General features: G+C 41.1%; 2 protein-coding genes across 2 annotated transcripts; both read right to left on the bottom strand.

Annotated features, from left to right (window-relative positions):
* Positions 1-724: 724 nt before the first annotated feature.
* LOC136840073 (zinc finger X-chromosomal protein-like) lies at positions 725-1,902 on the bottom strand. The gene is made up of 4 exons (XM_067106460.1): positions 1,824-1,902; positions 1,518-1,641; positions 1,146-1,387; positions 725-1,110 (listed from the first exon to the last, which is right to left on the bottom strand). Exons 1-4 carry the CDS (start codon positions 1,900-1,902, stop codon positions 725-727), a joined length of 831 nt encoding a protein of 276 aa, XP_066962561.1.
* A 919-nt stretch (positions 1,903-2,821) lies between these two features.
* LOC136840068 (uncharacterized protein RP612-like) lies at positions 2,822-7,129 on the bottom strand. The gene is made up of 5 exons (XM_067106447.1): positions 7,099-7,129; positions 4,562-4,662; positions 3,440-4,206; positions 2,955-3,180; positions 2,822-2,845 (listed from the first exon to the last, which is right to left on the bottom strand). Exons 1-5 carry the CDS (start codon positions 7,127-7,129, stop codon positions 2,822-2,824), a joined length of 1,149 nt encoding a protein of 382 aa, XP_066962548.1.
* Positions 7,130-15,482: the final 8,353 nt, after the last annotated feature.

The following is a 15,482-nucleotide window of genomic DNA, read 5'->3' as shown; positions in this document are numbered from 1 at the left end:
CATCTCTTTCCACCACGCCACTGCATCTTCAAAACAACTTCTTTTCAACAACACCATCTACCACGACCGCAACATCATCTACTTCCACCACGCCCTACGCAAACAACTTCTTCAACAACACCATCTACCACGACCGCAACATCATCTACTTCCACCACGCCTACGCAAACAACTTCTTCAACATCTACATCTTCAACAACACCATCTACCACAATCGCAACATCATCTACTTCCATCTACATCTCCAACACAAACAACTTCTTCAACATCTACATCTTCAACAACACCATCTACCACGACCGCAACATCATCTACTTCCACCACGTCCTCGCAAACAACTTCTTCCAACATCTACCCTTCAACAACACCATCTACCACGACCGCAACATCATCTACTTCCACCACTCCAACAACTCCAACAACTTCTTCAACATCTACATCTTCAACAACACCATCTACCACGACCGCAAATATCATCTCTGCTTCACCACGCCTACGCAAACAACTTCTTTCAACATCTACATCTTCAACAACACCATCTACCACGACCGCAACATCATCTACTTCCACCACTCCTACACAAACAACTTCTTCAACATCTACATCTTCAACAACACCATCTACCACGACCAACATCATCATCTACTTCCACCACGCCACGCAAAAACAACTTCTTCAACATCTACATCTTCAACAACACCATCTACCACGACCGTAACATCATCTACTTCACCACGCCAACGCAAACAACTTCTTCAACATCTACATCTTCAACAACACCATCTACCACGACCGCAAAGACAACATCTACTTCAACCACGCCTACGCAAACAACTTCTTCAACATCTACATCTTCAACAACACCATCTACCACGACCACAACATCATCTACTTCCACCACGCCTCCGCAAACAACTTCTTCAACATCTACATCTTCAACAACACCATCTACCACGACCGCAACATCATCTACTTCCACCACTCCTACACAAACAAGTTCTTCAACATCTACATCTTCAACAACACAATCTACCACGACATCAACATCATCTACTTCCACCACTCCTACACAAACAACTTCTTCAACATCTACATCTTCAACAACACCATCTACCACGACCGCAACATCATCTACTTCACCACGCCTACGCAAACAACTTCTTCAACATCTACATCTTCAACAACACCATCTACCACGACCGCAACATCATCTACTTCCACCACGCCTCGCAAAACAACTTCTTCAACATCTACATCTTCAACAACACCATCTACCACGACCGCAACATCATCTACTTCCACCACTCCTACACAAACAACTTCCTCAACATCTACATCTTCAACAACACCATCTACCACGACCACAACATCATCTACTTCCACTCTCCTACACAAACAACTTCTTCAACATCTACATCTTCAACAACACCATCTACCACAACCGCAACATCATCTACTTCCACCACTCCTACACAAACAACTTCTTCAACATCTACATCTTCAACAACACCATCTACCACACGGGAACATCATCTACTTCCACCACGCCTACGCAAACAACTTCTTCAACATCTACATCTTCAACAACAGCATCTACCACGACTGCAACTACCACTTCCACAACCCCAGCCACTACTTCATCTTACAACAGGATCTACTTCCCACAACCTCTCAATCTACAACAACTTCAACATCTATATCCCCACCAACAACAACATCTACAACTTCAACAACACCAACTGTTTCTACTTCTACTGCCACCTCATCTACATCATCGTCTACACCCCCCAACAACTGCCAGGTAAGTCAGTGGCTTGAGTTACAATTAACATCTAAGATATAATATAAATGAGGATGAGAATTTAAATGATAAATATAATTCTGCTCTTTGCAGCCAGACATCTACAACAGAGAGAGCAGCCACTACAACTGGAGCCGACGGATTGCAAATGCGAGCCACCTACCACTACGACATCTACAACACCATCCATTTCAACAACCTCTACCTCCAAAACTTCAACAACAGCATCTACCACCACCTCATCTACATCATCAACTTCTTCAACATCAACAACTCCACCAACATCTACTCCCACAACTTCAACAACACCAACTACCACCACATCATCTACATCAGCAACAACTACTTCCACAACTTCTACAACACCAACTACCACCACATCTTCTACCTCATCAACTTCTTCAACATCTACATCTCCAACCATCAACCACTGCAACATCAACTTCAACAACACCAACTACCTCCACCACATCAACAATCAACTTCTTCAACATCTACATCTTCAACAACTACTCTCACAACTTCAACATCATCTACATCTCAACAACAACTACTTCCACAACTTCAACAACCAACTACCACCACCTCATCTACATCATCAACTTCTTCAACATCAACAACAACTACTTCAACACAACACCAACTACCACCACCCCATCTACATCCTCAACTTCTTCAACATCTACATCTCCAAACAACAACTAGTTCCACAACATCTACAACTCCAACAACAACTACTTCTACAACTTCTTCAACATCTACATCTCCTACAACTACTAATTCCACAACTTCTTCAACATCTACATCTCCAACAACTACTACTTCCACAACATCTACATCTCCAACAACAACTACTTCCACAACTTCAACAACACCAACTACCACCACCTCATCTACATCATCAACTTCTTCAACATCAACATCTCCAACAACAACTACTTCCACAACTTCTACAACACAAAACTACCACCACCTCATCTACATCCTCAACTTCTTCAACATCTACATCCCCAACAACAACTAGTTCCACAACTTCAACAACATCTACAACAGCAACAACAACTACTTCTACAACTTCTTCTTCAACATCTACATCTCCAACAACTACTACTTCCACAACTTCTTCAACATCTACATCTCCAACAACTACTACTTCCACAACTTCAACAACATCTACATCTCCAACAACAACTACTTCCACAACTTCAACAACACCAACTACCACCACCTCATCTACATCATCAACTTCTTCAACATCAACATCTCCAACAACAACTACTTCCACAACTTCTCTACAACACCAACTACCACCACCCTCATCTACATCCTCAACTTCTTCATCAACATCTCCACATCTCCAACAACTACTACTTCCACAACTTCAACAACATCTACATCTCCAACAACAACTACAACTTTCCACAACTTCTTCAACATCTACATCTCCAACAACAACTACTTCCACAACTTCTTCAACATCTACATCTCCAACAACTACTTCCACAACTTCAACATCTACATCTCCAACAACAACAACTTCCACAACTTCAACAACACCAACTACCACCACATCATCAACTTCTTCAACATCTACATCTCCAACAACAACCACATCATCAACTAACTTACAACACCAACTACCAACCATCATCTACATCATCAACTTCTTCAACATCTACATCTCCAACAACATCTACTTCCACAACTTCTACAACACCAACTACCACCACCTCATCTACATCCTCAACTTCTTCAACATCCACATCTCCAACAACAACTACGTCCACAACTTCTACAACACCAACTACCACCACGTCATCTACATCCTCAACTTCTTCAACATCTACATCTCCAACAACAACCACTTCCACAACTTCTACAACACCAACTACCACCACATCATCTACATCCTCAACTTCTTCAACATCTACATCTCCAACAACAACTACTTCCACAACTTCAACAACATCTACATCTCCAACAACAACTACTTCCACAACTTCAACAACATCTACATCTCCAACAACAACTACTTCCACAACTTCAACAACACCAACTACTACCACATCATCTACATCCTCAACTTCTTCAACATCTACAACTCCAACAACAACTACTTCAACAACTTCTACAACACCAGCTACCACCACCTCATCTACATCCTCAACTTCTTCAACATCTACATCAACAACAGCTACAACCACAACTTCTACAACACCAACTACCACCACCTCATCAACTTCTTCAACATCTACATCTCCAACAACAATTACTTCCACAACTTCTACAACACCAACAACCACCACCTCATCTACCTCATCAACTTCTTCAACATCTACATCAACAACAACTACTTCCACAACTTCTACAACACCATCTACCACCACATCATCTAAGATCCTCAACTTTCAACATCTACATCTCCACGCAGGTTAGTAAAGGCTTCAGTTTTCATTATTTTGTCAATTATTATTTTTATTAATTGAGAAATATAATTTTTGATTAAGATTTAGATTCTATCAACAACACCAAAATCAAATATCATTCCTCTCTTCTACAGCCAGACGTCTACAACAGAGACAACATCAGCCACTACAAACTGAGCCGATGGATTGCAAGTGCGAGAGCCACCTACCACTACAACATTTACAACACCATCCATTTCAACAACATCTACCTCCAAAACTTCAACAACTTCAATACCAGTTACCACTACCACTTCCACATCAACAACTCCAAAACCACTACATCAACAACTACCAGTTCTTCTACATCTACATCAACAACAACCACTTCCACCACATCAACAACACCAGATGCTACAACCACTTCAACTTCAACTTCTACCACTACATCAACACCTATAAGGACTACAACTATACCATTACAACCACAACACCAACGCCTACTTCTGCAACTCGTTTGTAAGTGGTAGCTAAACATTCTACAGTCTCAAGATATCCTTCCTCCTACCCAAACAACGCTCAGTGCACTGAAGGAGCTTTTTACGGTAAGTCCTACTTTCCTTATCGATTTACAAGTCATTCTTGGATGAGCTTTTGATACATCACTAGTTGGCCTTTGTGGGGTACTGAGTGGTTTTAAGCGTGATCTCAACAGTAACACAGAACCAGGAAGGGCCATTAGCTTGCTAAACATCCAAAACGTAGACTGCCCATTCGTGAAAGGAAGAGGGAGGGTGGCAAGGAGATGTAGACATAGAACAACAAATAGGATTCAGCAAGTAAAAGCAAGATGAATATATATAAAAATCAGTGGTAACTAGAGTAACCATGCTCAGTACTTTGCATTAGCTTTCTCAGCCTCTCTTACAGAGATTACAAGAGATTTTTGCACCATAATACATGACATAGGACAATTCTGTTTCAAAAGTAAGGGTCAAAAGGCCGGTAGCATACCAAGTCGTATACCGACAGACCAATAGTTCAGCCAAACAATAGATCTGATACTGCTAGGTCAGCATACCTAGGGGTTCCTGCGCCCAGTGTCAAGTTTTCTGGTGACCTCAGATACACTGTGCCAAAGTTCAGCTTACTTTATCCTTACTGCCACTTACTGATTCGTTCTATTAGTGTATGGTTAACAGTTATTTCATTTAACTTTTCAAGAACAATTAGATTACAATCTGCTGAGATGTTAGGTCTCAGAAATGCAACTTAATTTTGTATAGAGAGTAACTCACTTGCTGAAAACAAATTTTGCTATATTACACATACAAACTGTTTTACTAGAAAATCCCGGACGGTAGTGGAGTTCGTTATGCTTTGAAGCACGTTGCTTGAAGGATTTGTACCAAGAATGAGGACCATGAGTTGGAACCGATGACCCAAACGTCATATTCTTTTTATTTTAACAGAGTTCCATTGCCGACACTATTCTCTACATCAACAGATTCAGACTTGGGTCAGAGACTCTGTAACGGTCTACAGCCAATATATGCCTCAATAGTGTAAGTATCTTCAGCAAGGACATGGCGTGATTTGTAAAATTTACTAATCAACTTTTTCTTTTTGTGAGCAAAGGCCAATGAGCGGATAATCCAGTGTTCTTTCACAGCCCAGGCTTGAAGAAAATGACAAGGATAGAGAACAACTTAAAAAAAAAAGCCACATATACCATCCATTGTCAAAGTCCCCTTGAAGGAGCTCCCACTCGTAGGGAGGTAGTGCCGTCAGTGCACCTCACGCGGTGCACTGTAGGCATTACTTAAGGTTCTTTGCAGCGTCCCTTCCTCAGGCCCCTGGTTGCCACCCCTTTTATTCTTTTTACTTTACCTCCATTCATGTTCTCTTTCTTCCATCTTGCTACCCAGCCTTTCCTAACAATTGTTTCATAGTGCAACTGCTTTGAGGTTTTCCTCCTGTTACGCCTTTCAAACCTTTCTACCGTCAATTTCCCTTTAAGCGCTGAATGACTTCATAGGTCCCAGCTCTGGGCCTTTGGCCTAAATTCTATATTCCATTCCATTCCTTGAAGGAACCAATTCCTGTCAGAAAGAGGAAGCCCCCTAGCATGCCAAAGAAAAATTCCAGTAGATTCTGTCTTATAATCTCAATAGTTTTCAGGAAAAACCTGATATGGAAAATGATTTCAGAAATCATCTGTCATTTCAAGTGCTGTATACAGAGCCGTTAGGTTTATATGAAAGGCGAAATCCACCCATAAAATCCTGCAAGATAGCTTTACCAAGAGAGAGAGAGAGAGAGAGAGAGAGAGAGAGAGAGAGAGAGAGAGAGAGAGAGAGAGAGAGAGAGACAAGTCCAAGTCAACCTATAACAGCCTTTTGCAAAGCCAGTGGCCTAACCGACCTCTAATTGCAGACTAACCGGGAGTGTAGCTTCTAGAACGACATACCGCATCCCCGGGACTAAAATTAGGACGAGATTCATTGCTGACAGCTCAAGGACCTCCACTGGATTCAGCCTGAGATATAGCACAGCTTCGTCCCCTTGTGGACAGGTAAATATATATCAGCTTGACAGGTATTGGTAACCTACTGCTTGCTCACATAGCTCAGGATACAAAGGGTTAAGATGTCTGTAAGCTCTCGTTGATGGTTTCGATAAGTCAGAAGACAAAAGACTAATAACTAGGACGTTATTGAATTACATTACAGTCTTTCTCATAATCTATCCAGCTCTTTCATGGTCTTCCTCTCCTTCTTTCTCCTTTCGGTTCAAGAATGTATAATCTTTATTTTATTAACCTACCCTACCATTCTCCATCCTTTCCACACGACCAAATCATCTCAAAACACTGATTCACCTTTCACTCACCAATCCTTTTACCACTCTCAAATAACTCCATATTTAACCCTTCCATTCTTTTCCTTTTGCTACAAATGTCGTAAGTATATTTTTTCACAGCGGTTTCTATCTTTCTTTTCATTTGCATTCAACGCCCATACTTTTTTTCTATAGAGGAGAATTGGCTCAACAATCCCTTCATACATTTAAATTTTCTCTTCCATTGGAACTGCAAGTCTCCTGTCAATATTTTGTACACATCTCGCAATCTCCCTTGGTTCATCTATTCTGCGATTATATCACCTACCATCAGTGAATCTATTTACTCCAAATTACTTCTACGATTCTACTGCTTCTATTCCTTCACTGCCCAAATTAGCATTCATTCCTCCCTTTTTCTGGTTCTCATTTACCCTCATAACCTTACTCTTGTTCACATTTACTCTCAACTTTCTCCTGTTGCAAATACTTTCAAACCATTTCAATAGACTCTGCAGTTTCCCTTCAAGATCTCCAATCAGCTGAATCATCTGTGAACGTCAGACATTCCGCTCACTATTTGTGACCATCTTTTCACACAACTTTGCACTTGCATCTGCAGTCCCTTTCTTGATAGTCCTGGAGATATAACCCCTCATCTCAGCCCATTTCTACATCAAACCAGTCACTCTCCCACCTAGAAACTAAAGCATGCTTCACTTCCATCATAAAAACTCTTTTAGCATTCTCCAAAAATTTACACTTGATACTGTCCATCCTCAAAAGTTCAAGCAAAGGTGCAATGCATTACCACCCTATTAATATTCTCTTTGCATTTTGATACAATTTTATCTATCTTGATTTATCAATTTATTTTTTCTTTTTTAATTTATTTAAAAAAGAAATTTATTAATTTATTTTTTCTTCTCTCTGTATCTCTCCCTTTACTTCCTCTTATTTCTTCCTCGTGAACACCATATTCTTTGGAAGCTTGAATTTCAAGTCAGTGGCCCCTTTTGTGGGCTTGTTCCATATGAATAGGGTTCATCTTCTGAATAATAACAATAATGACTTCTCTATCAATTCTATCAGGTCTTCCTTATCAAGCTCACTGTCATCTGTCTTACCTTGTGCTCTTGTAATTCTTACATCTCTTCTGTCACTTTTACCCTCATACAAATGAACAATCTGTTCTCAACTCGTGTCATCCATCCATTCGAAACCTTTCCATTTTCCAGACTTACACATCCTGGTCAGCCACTCAATCACATTTCTGCCACATTCTGCGGCATCCCACTTGTAATCCCATCAACTCGGTGGCTTTCAATTTTTCAACCTCTAAATTGCCCTCCTAACTTCCTCGACAGTCTAAGTAATAAACTTTCCTCTCGTTTGCCTTCCTTTTCGTGTGAATGATCTGACATTCTACCTCATAATTCTACATCAAATATATTTTTTTCTTCCACACACATTGCCCTTACTTCCTCTCCCTGCCTTCATGACGCCACAAACACTCACTGCTGACTCTGTGACCCCATCCTCAGATGTTATGCACTTCTCAAATACCCTTCCAACTTCTGTATGTTTAAACCCAGCCCCCTTTTTTTTTTTTTTTTTTCATCCATTTGCCTCTTGTCTCTTACATTCACTTCCCCCTTATCAGATTCAATTGATATATATATATATATATATATATATATATATATATATATATATATATATATATATATATATATATATATATATATATATAATTATAGTGGTGTTCAAATATGTCTTGATTCTTGGGTTTCTTCCTTTTCTCCAGAAAATACGGGTATCGTCTTCATACATTCTGAGGAGTCCCAGGTTCCCTGACAAGCATCCCCCACTGAAATTTTGCGAATACCGGTTTTATGTAAGTATGGAACGCGTATTCTCATTATGAACTGCCTCAAGTTGTAATTTCATTATCCTGTGCTTCTTTGAATTCAAAATCCTTTTAAAATTCAATGTGAAAAGTGGATGGTTCTCTCAATTGAACATCACCTGCTCATGGTGTGAGCGCAACTGGGTCACCTCGGCAAAATCAAATGATTGTTATTGTCCATCTTCCAAACACACAACCAGCACACTGAGTCATTAGCATATCCATACGATAAAAACAATCGTTTATATTCGTATGATAAACTGGCATTATGAGGGTATTATCATCATTATGTAGATGAACCCTATTCACATGGAACGAGCACACCAAAGGGGTCACTGACTTGATATTCTTTAAGCTTCCCAAAGAATGCTGGTTTCAACCTCCACTGCAGAACCCACATGGCAACAGTAACTGATCATGATGCAGAGCCAGTGATTTTCATCACCCTGGGGAGATGCGAACCCGCGACATCTGAGCGGCATGCCTCGACCACTAACTGCTAAACCAGTAGTTAATAACATGGAATTGTTTTTCAGAGTTTGAGGTTGAGTGCAAATTACTACAACTTTTTAGACCTTGCTGCAACCTCATCACTTCATGACTAGACAGAGCCATCGTCATCCTTTTTCATACTTTAGGAGGCCATGCTAAGGTTCTCTATTTGGTTCATCAGGCGGTTACAGTCACTAGTTCTTGTACAACTAGTCCTGAACTTTGCTAGTAAATCCTGTCATGCCTTCACTGGAACTGTATTTGCTTCGCAGACCCAGACGGGATACCGGCTGAGAGTGAGGTTTGAGAAGATGAAGCTTCCATGCAGCTCGAACTACCTTGCCTTCAACAGAGACCCCTACGGCACCACGCCATTCTACGACTCCAGATACAACGAGAAGCACTGCGGTTATAGAAACCCATCTGCCTTCAACTCCATCTCCAACAAGCTGAACGTCTATTTTAATGGAAGAGTCAAAAGTTATGGATACAAAATCCGCATCATCAGGATTCGGTAAACTCAGGGAAAGCCCTGTCCTTTGTTTCTTGGTGATATTTTATGTTTGTTCACAACTGACAAATTCGAAAAGGGGCAAGAGTCTGAAGCCAGCATAGAGCCATGTAGTAACTTAGCCCTGATCGATTTGTAAAACCTGTGAAGACGGGCCCTAAATATAATAATCTACTATAGATCTATCGTCGTGTGGGTTTTTGCTTTATTTTACTTTGATTTGGACTTACAAGTACAGCTTAGGGAGCAAACTCAATCTTTAACTAAAGTCCCTAAGTCATTTGATTTTCCAGTATTGTGTAAAGGCTTTAATAAACATTGGCATAATACATAATTAAATTTTAGTTGTCCTTCTGACAGTCATCATCTGGCCTGTTTGAGTAGTCTGGAGTTGCAGTAACCACTGGTAATCACCGTCACTGTGATTCACCACATCTTGTACGAGTCACTCAAGGAGTGTCCATGATACTTACTGCTCAAGAATGCTGACTCACTGAAATGAAGAAAATAAATCCACAAATTCCACTCCTGCCCCTACTCTGACGGGACATCTCCAGTGTAACTACTTTTATCCAAACTTCGATTCCCAGTAGGCTTGACTGTTTACTGCTCAAGAATGCTGACTCACTGAAATGAAGAAAACAGATCCACAAATTCCACTCCTGCCCCTACTCTGACGGGACATCTCCAGTGTAACTACTTTTGTCCAACCTTCGATACCCGGTAGACTTGACTGCTCTTTACAGAAACCAACAGTCCCAGTAGAACACAAAGCATGTGATAAGCCATTACTGAAGCCTTACTGACAGCCGTATTTCCACTTTTTAGGAACGATTCATAAGTTATTAAGATGAAGTAGGATAATATGTATGAATAACGCTATCTCATTCTTGGACTGGGATCACAAAGAGGCCAACCCTCGGATGCCCATGATAACTTTGGTACCCAGGAGATTACCTGGTGTCACTAAGAGGTCTGATGGGCCTTAGCCTCGCCCCAGCACCAAACAGGGAAGCTTGCAAAATCGACATCTACGTGATAGTTTAATTTTGGGTAGAAGCAGAAAATGACTACTACCCGTGGACAGGTTACGGACTGTCCACAGGAGGTCGCGGCTAGGGCCGGGGTGACCAGTACAAGTTTTGTCAGAAGTTTAAGAGAAGTGGTACCGAAGGCAAAGAATTCCATTATGACCAGGAAGAGGAGTAGAATTATGTAGGAATATAATCCAAAACAAATGAAATACATGGATCTCTGACAGGTATTAAAATCGTAGCTGATCCAGGTAGAGTGTAACTGAAGGGGTTAAGTGGGTCATACACAAGGATGAGAGAGGAGGAAGGTGTGAAGAGGGATTGGGTGGAACCTTTTAGGGGTAAAAGGTCAAGAGGGAGGCAAAGGATTAAAGTGGGGCGATAAAGTGAAGTGGGCACTGGAGAAGAAGGGTGTAACAGAGGAGATGCTATCGACAGAAGTAGTTGGAGAAGACGCATTAAGGCAACCGACCCCTTAGCTCAGAGTCAGCTGCGACTGAGATGGAGAAGAAGTGGGACACATACAAGAATGTCCTACTTCCTGCAACCCAAATTCTGTCCTAACGACAGTCTCCTGTTATTTGTAAGTCTTGGGGAATTTTCCTTGAGGCATAATGATTTCTGAATCAATACTTCTCGAGTTCCTCCTTACATTTCACGGCAAAAACACACGAACTTACCGATCGAGCAATTACATAAACGCTCAACGGATGTATGTCAAGGTAACTAATAATTCTGGCCTTAAGAAAAATCAGTGTTGCAGCTCATTTACAAGATCAATGTGATAGGGGCTTATCAAGAGGTCACGAGGAGCGTGACTATTCGTCTTCCTTCTGTTCTGGATTTGTTTCGATGGCCTTCCGTTGTGTATATTCTGGGGTCAAGATGTGACGAAGGATTCCTAAAACGGACTTTGTGGGTTAGCCCACAACTTGCCTCAAGAACTCAGTAAAAATGTGGAAACTTGATGGCATTTAGAAAATAACTTAAAAAGCGGAAACTTGAATACGTTCAAAAGAAATTAAAGACATTAATTCAAAACTAACAGACAAAGAAAACATGGCCGAATGAAGGCCGGTTAGACGGGCTTCCTAAAATGAATCTGGTGAGGATGACCATGGCGATGCAAAAATCCACTGTGAATTGAATTGAATACAGAATTTAGGCCAAGGCCAAGCACTGGGACCTATGAGGGTCATTCAGCGCTGAAACGGAAATTGACAGCAAAATGCTTGAAAGGTGTAACAGGAGGAAAACCTCCAAGCAGTTGCACTATGAATCAATTGTTAGGAAAGTTAAGATAGAAGAAAGAGAATATGACAGGAGGGACAGTAAAATGGGTTGCAGCTAGGGGTCTAAGAAAAGGACGCTGCAAAGAACATTAAGTCATGTCTACAGTGCACCGCATGAGGTGCACTGACGGCACCGGGGAAAATCCACTGTGGTTACATGTTCCAAATCAGTTTTAAGGACGAAGGGAAACATTAGTGTGAAAATACAATTATAAGGCTTCGTTTCGTTCTGAAACCATTCTAAAAGAAGGATACGGACTGATATTGGATTACCGTTTATCAGGCTTCAAAAAGAAGATAACTTTATCTCTACATGCAATTCAAGGGATGGATATAATTTCTCGAGGTCTGAATGATGCCTAATCCTACGAGCGAAGGATAAAGATCATAATTTTCGAATGAGGAGAGAGAGAGAGAGAGAGAGAGAAAGAGAGAGAGAGAGAGAGAGAGAGAGAGAGAGAGAGAGAGAGAGAGAGAGCGTATCTTAAAACTTTAATGTTACTTATATTTAGAAAAAAAAATAGATATTTTCAAATGTAAAAATGTATATTCTACTGTTATAGGTTTTCAGAACCTTATGCTCTGAATGATTCAATAACACCCCTACAGAATGAGACTTTGCCATTTTCATACCTGGAACCAGGCCGCAAATAAAATTGTACAATCGACAACAAAAGTAAAGGACAAGTGTCTTTGTTAGGTGTATAGAGTGTTGAGCCAATTGATTGCTGGCAACTATGGAACGTGAACAGGTCTTAAAGTTAGACTGATTAAGGCAACCAGCTTAATTACATTGTTTACCAGTGCACTTATGGTAAGGCCATTGGTGTAACCTATTCAAAAGAAGCTTTTCCATGACAACAAGGAACCGATGTGACACATCAAAGACTTTCCCATTTACTTGAGCTATTTCAGTGACAAACACCATCTAATACCGTGGTTCTCAACAAGGAGGGAATTCCGCCTAGTGGGGAATTTCAGAGTTTCAGGAGGGAATTGTGACCAATAAATTGGCAGGCTCAAACTGGCTCTAGGACAACACAAAACGCAGTGCGCATCGGTCCGCACTACTGAGAAGTCACGCTGGTTTGTGTGTTTGTGTTGGTATTTTGTTGCATATTATTTGGAATGCAACTTCTGAGGCAGACAATTCTGGAAAAAAGGAGAAATGACAGTCTGACATATGGTGAAAGGGTGCATGGGCCAAAAATAGGTTGAGAACCACTGCTCTAATACATCCGTGAGGATTAATCAACATAACTGAACGTGATAATGATGTCAATTTACTAACAAAACCGACAGAAAAAGAGGAACAAAAACTCACTTTGATTCAATGACCTTTGGAAAGATTAGACTGTAGGAATTAAAAGAAATAGTCTCTACCGCTTGTTATAGAGGAGCAAGTTTTGTGAGCCAGACTTGGACTGGAGGGAATTAAAAAAGAAAACAGTAATTTTCATCGACACGTTGCGTGTGATACGACCACTAGCGCGTGTGTACTCTACGAGGGTAACGATGGCAGGTTTTTTTTTCCCGTCCAAGCGAACCACTTGTTCAGCGCAGCGTTCTAATACAGTAGGACCCATGAAGGAGAAAACAATTTAACCAGCCATTTACCAACTGTTTTCGTTGCGTGTAATGGGTGTTTCACTTCAAGGAAATGGCTATCGGAAAAATAAGACATGGTGACAGAAGCCGAATTGACAGTCCGAAGTCTGCTAAAATGTTTCCCCCTTGCACTTGATAACTTTCTCTCTCTCCTTGATCCATATCCTCACCAACACACCTCTCTCTCTCTCTCTAGGTCCTTATTGCTCCTTGATCTATATCCTTCAAACGTTTCCCCTTGCACTTGATCTCTCTCTCTCTCTCTCTCTCTCTCTCTCTCTCTCTCTCTCTCTCTCTCCTTCCTCGATCCATATCCTCACAACACACACTCTCTCTCTAGGTCCTTGTTGCTCCTGAGCTATATCCTTCAAACGTTTTCCCCCTTGCACTTGATAACTTCTCTCTCTCTCTCTCTCTCTCTCTCCTTCCTCGATCCATATCCTCACAACACACACACTCTCTCTAGGTCCTTGTTGCTCCTTGAGCTATATCCTTCAAACTCTCTCTCTCTCTCTCCTCTCCCCGTCCTTTTTGCCCCTTGATCTATGTCCTCACAACAATGTGCCCCGTAGGGAGGTCAAGTGCCGTCAGTGCACCTCACGCAGTGCACAGTAGGCATTACTTAAGGTTCTTTGCAGCGTCCCTTCGGCCCCTAGCTGCAACCCCTTTCATTCCTTTTACTGTACCTCCGTTCATAATCTCTTTCTGCCATCTTGCTATCCATCTTCTCCAAACAATAGTTTCACAGATCCTCCTGTTACACCTTTCAAACCTTTCTACTTTTAATATCTGTTTCAGCGCTGAATGACCTCATAGGTCCCGGCGCGTGGCCTTTGGCCTAAATTCTACATTCCTTTCTTCCTTCCTCATAACAATGTGCTGTCTGTTAAGAACTACCTAGAAATAGAAATTCATTTCTCGCTATAATGTGGTTCGGATTCTACAACAAGCTGTAGGTCCAGTTGCTAGGTAACCAATTGGTTCTTAGCCACGTAAAATAAATCTAATCCTTCGGGCCAGCCCTAGGAGAGCTGTTAATCAGCTTAGTGGTCTGGTTAAACTAAGGTATACTTGACTTTTTTAGTCTGCATCTCAAACAGATAGTTACTCCAGAATAACTTCCTGCTCGTCCCAGTCAGGAAGCTTTGACGAAGTGTAAAGAGAAATTTAATCTTTCTCATGACACAATCATTTGTGGGGTTTTAGGTATCTTGGAATGAGAGAGGTCTGAGAACTTAATACCGGAAGTCACAAGATGATGTACGACTTATGAAATAAGTTCAAAATACCAATTCTCATCTCGGCTCATTTTCAGCGTCCCAAAATACCCATCGACCTTCGATGTCTTAAATAACACCTGCAATATCGAGAGATTCTCTCTTATCGGACTCAGACGATTCAGATTATGTCAGTTGCCCTTTACAGTAGTAGTTGTAGAAAGGATGCATCTTTGTAACGGCTCCCTGAAGCCATGAAAACGGGAGAAACTGTAGCGTCGACCAAAATGGGATGTTCTCTACAGTAGTAGTTGTAGAGAGGATGCATCTTTGTAACGGCTCACTGATGCCATGAATACGAGAGAAACTGTA

This window comes from Macrobrachium rosenbergii, chromosome 1, assembly GCF_040412425.1.
Source record: "Macrobrachium rosenbergii isolate ZJJX-2024 chromosome 1, ASM4041242v1, whole genome shotgun sequence".
NCBI classification, from domain to species: Eukaryota; Metazoa; Arthropoda; class Malacostraca; order Decapoda; family Palaemonidae; genus Macrobrachium; species Macrobrachium rosenbergii.
This window is presented reverse-complemented; position numbering and strand designations above follow the sequence as displayed.

Coding starts and splice junctions, on each gene's coding strand:
- LOC136840073 (XM_067106460.1), bottom strand. CDS start 1,902: ATGTCTGGCTGCAAAGAGCAGAATTATATTTATCATTTAAATTCTCAT. Junction 1,642..1,823: donor TTATATCTTAGATGTTAATT/GTAACTCAAGCC, acceptor TCCTGTTGTAAG/ATGAAGTAGTGGCTGGGGTT. Junction 1,388..1,517: donor GTAGATGATGTTCCCGTGTG/GTAGATGGTGTT, acceptor TTGTTTGTGTAG/GAGAGTGGAAGTAGATGATG.
- LOC136840068 (XM_067106447.1), bottom strand. CDS start 7,129: ATGGAGTTATTTGAGAGTGGTAAAAGGATTG. Junction 4,207..4,561: donor ATGTAGATGTAGAAGAACTG/GTAGTTGTTGAT, acceptor AGATGTTGAAAG/TTGAGGATCTTAGATGATGT. Junction 2,846..2,954: donor ATGTTGTTGAAGTTGTGGAA/GTAGTAGTTGTT, acceptor TTGCTGTTGTAG/ATGTTGTTGAAGTTGTGGAA.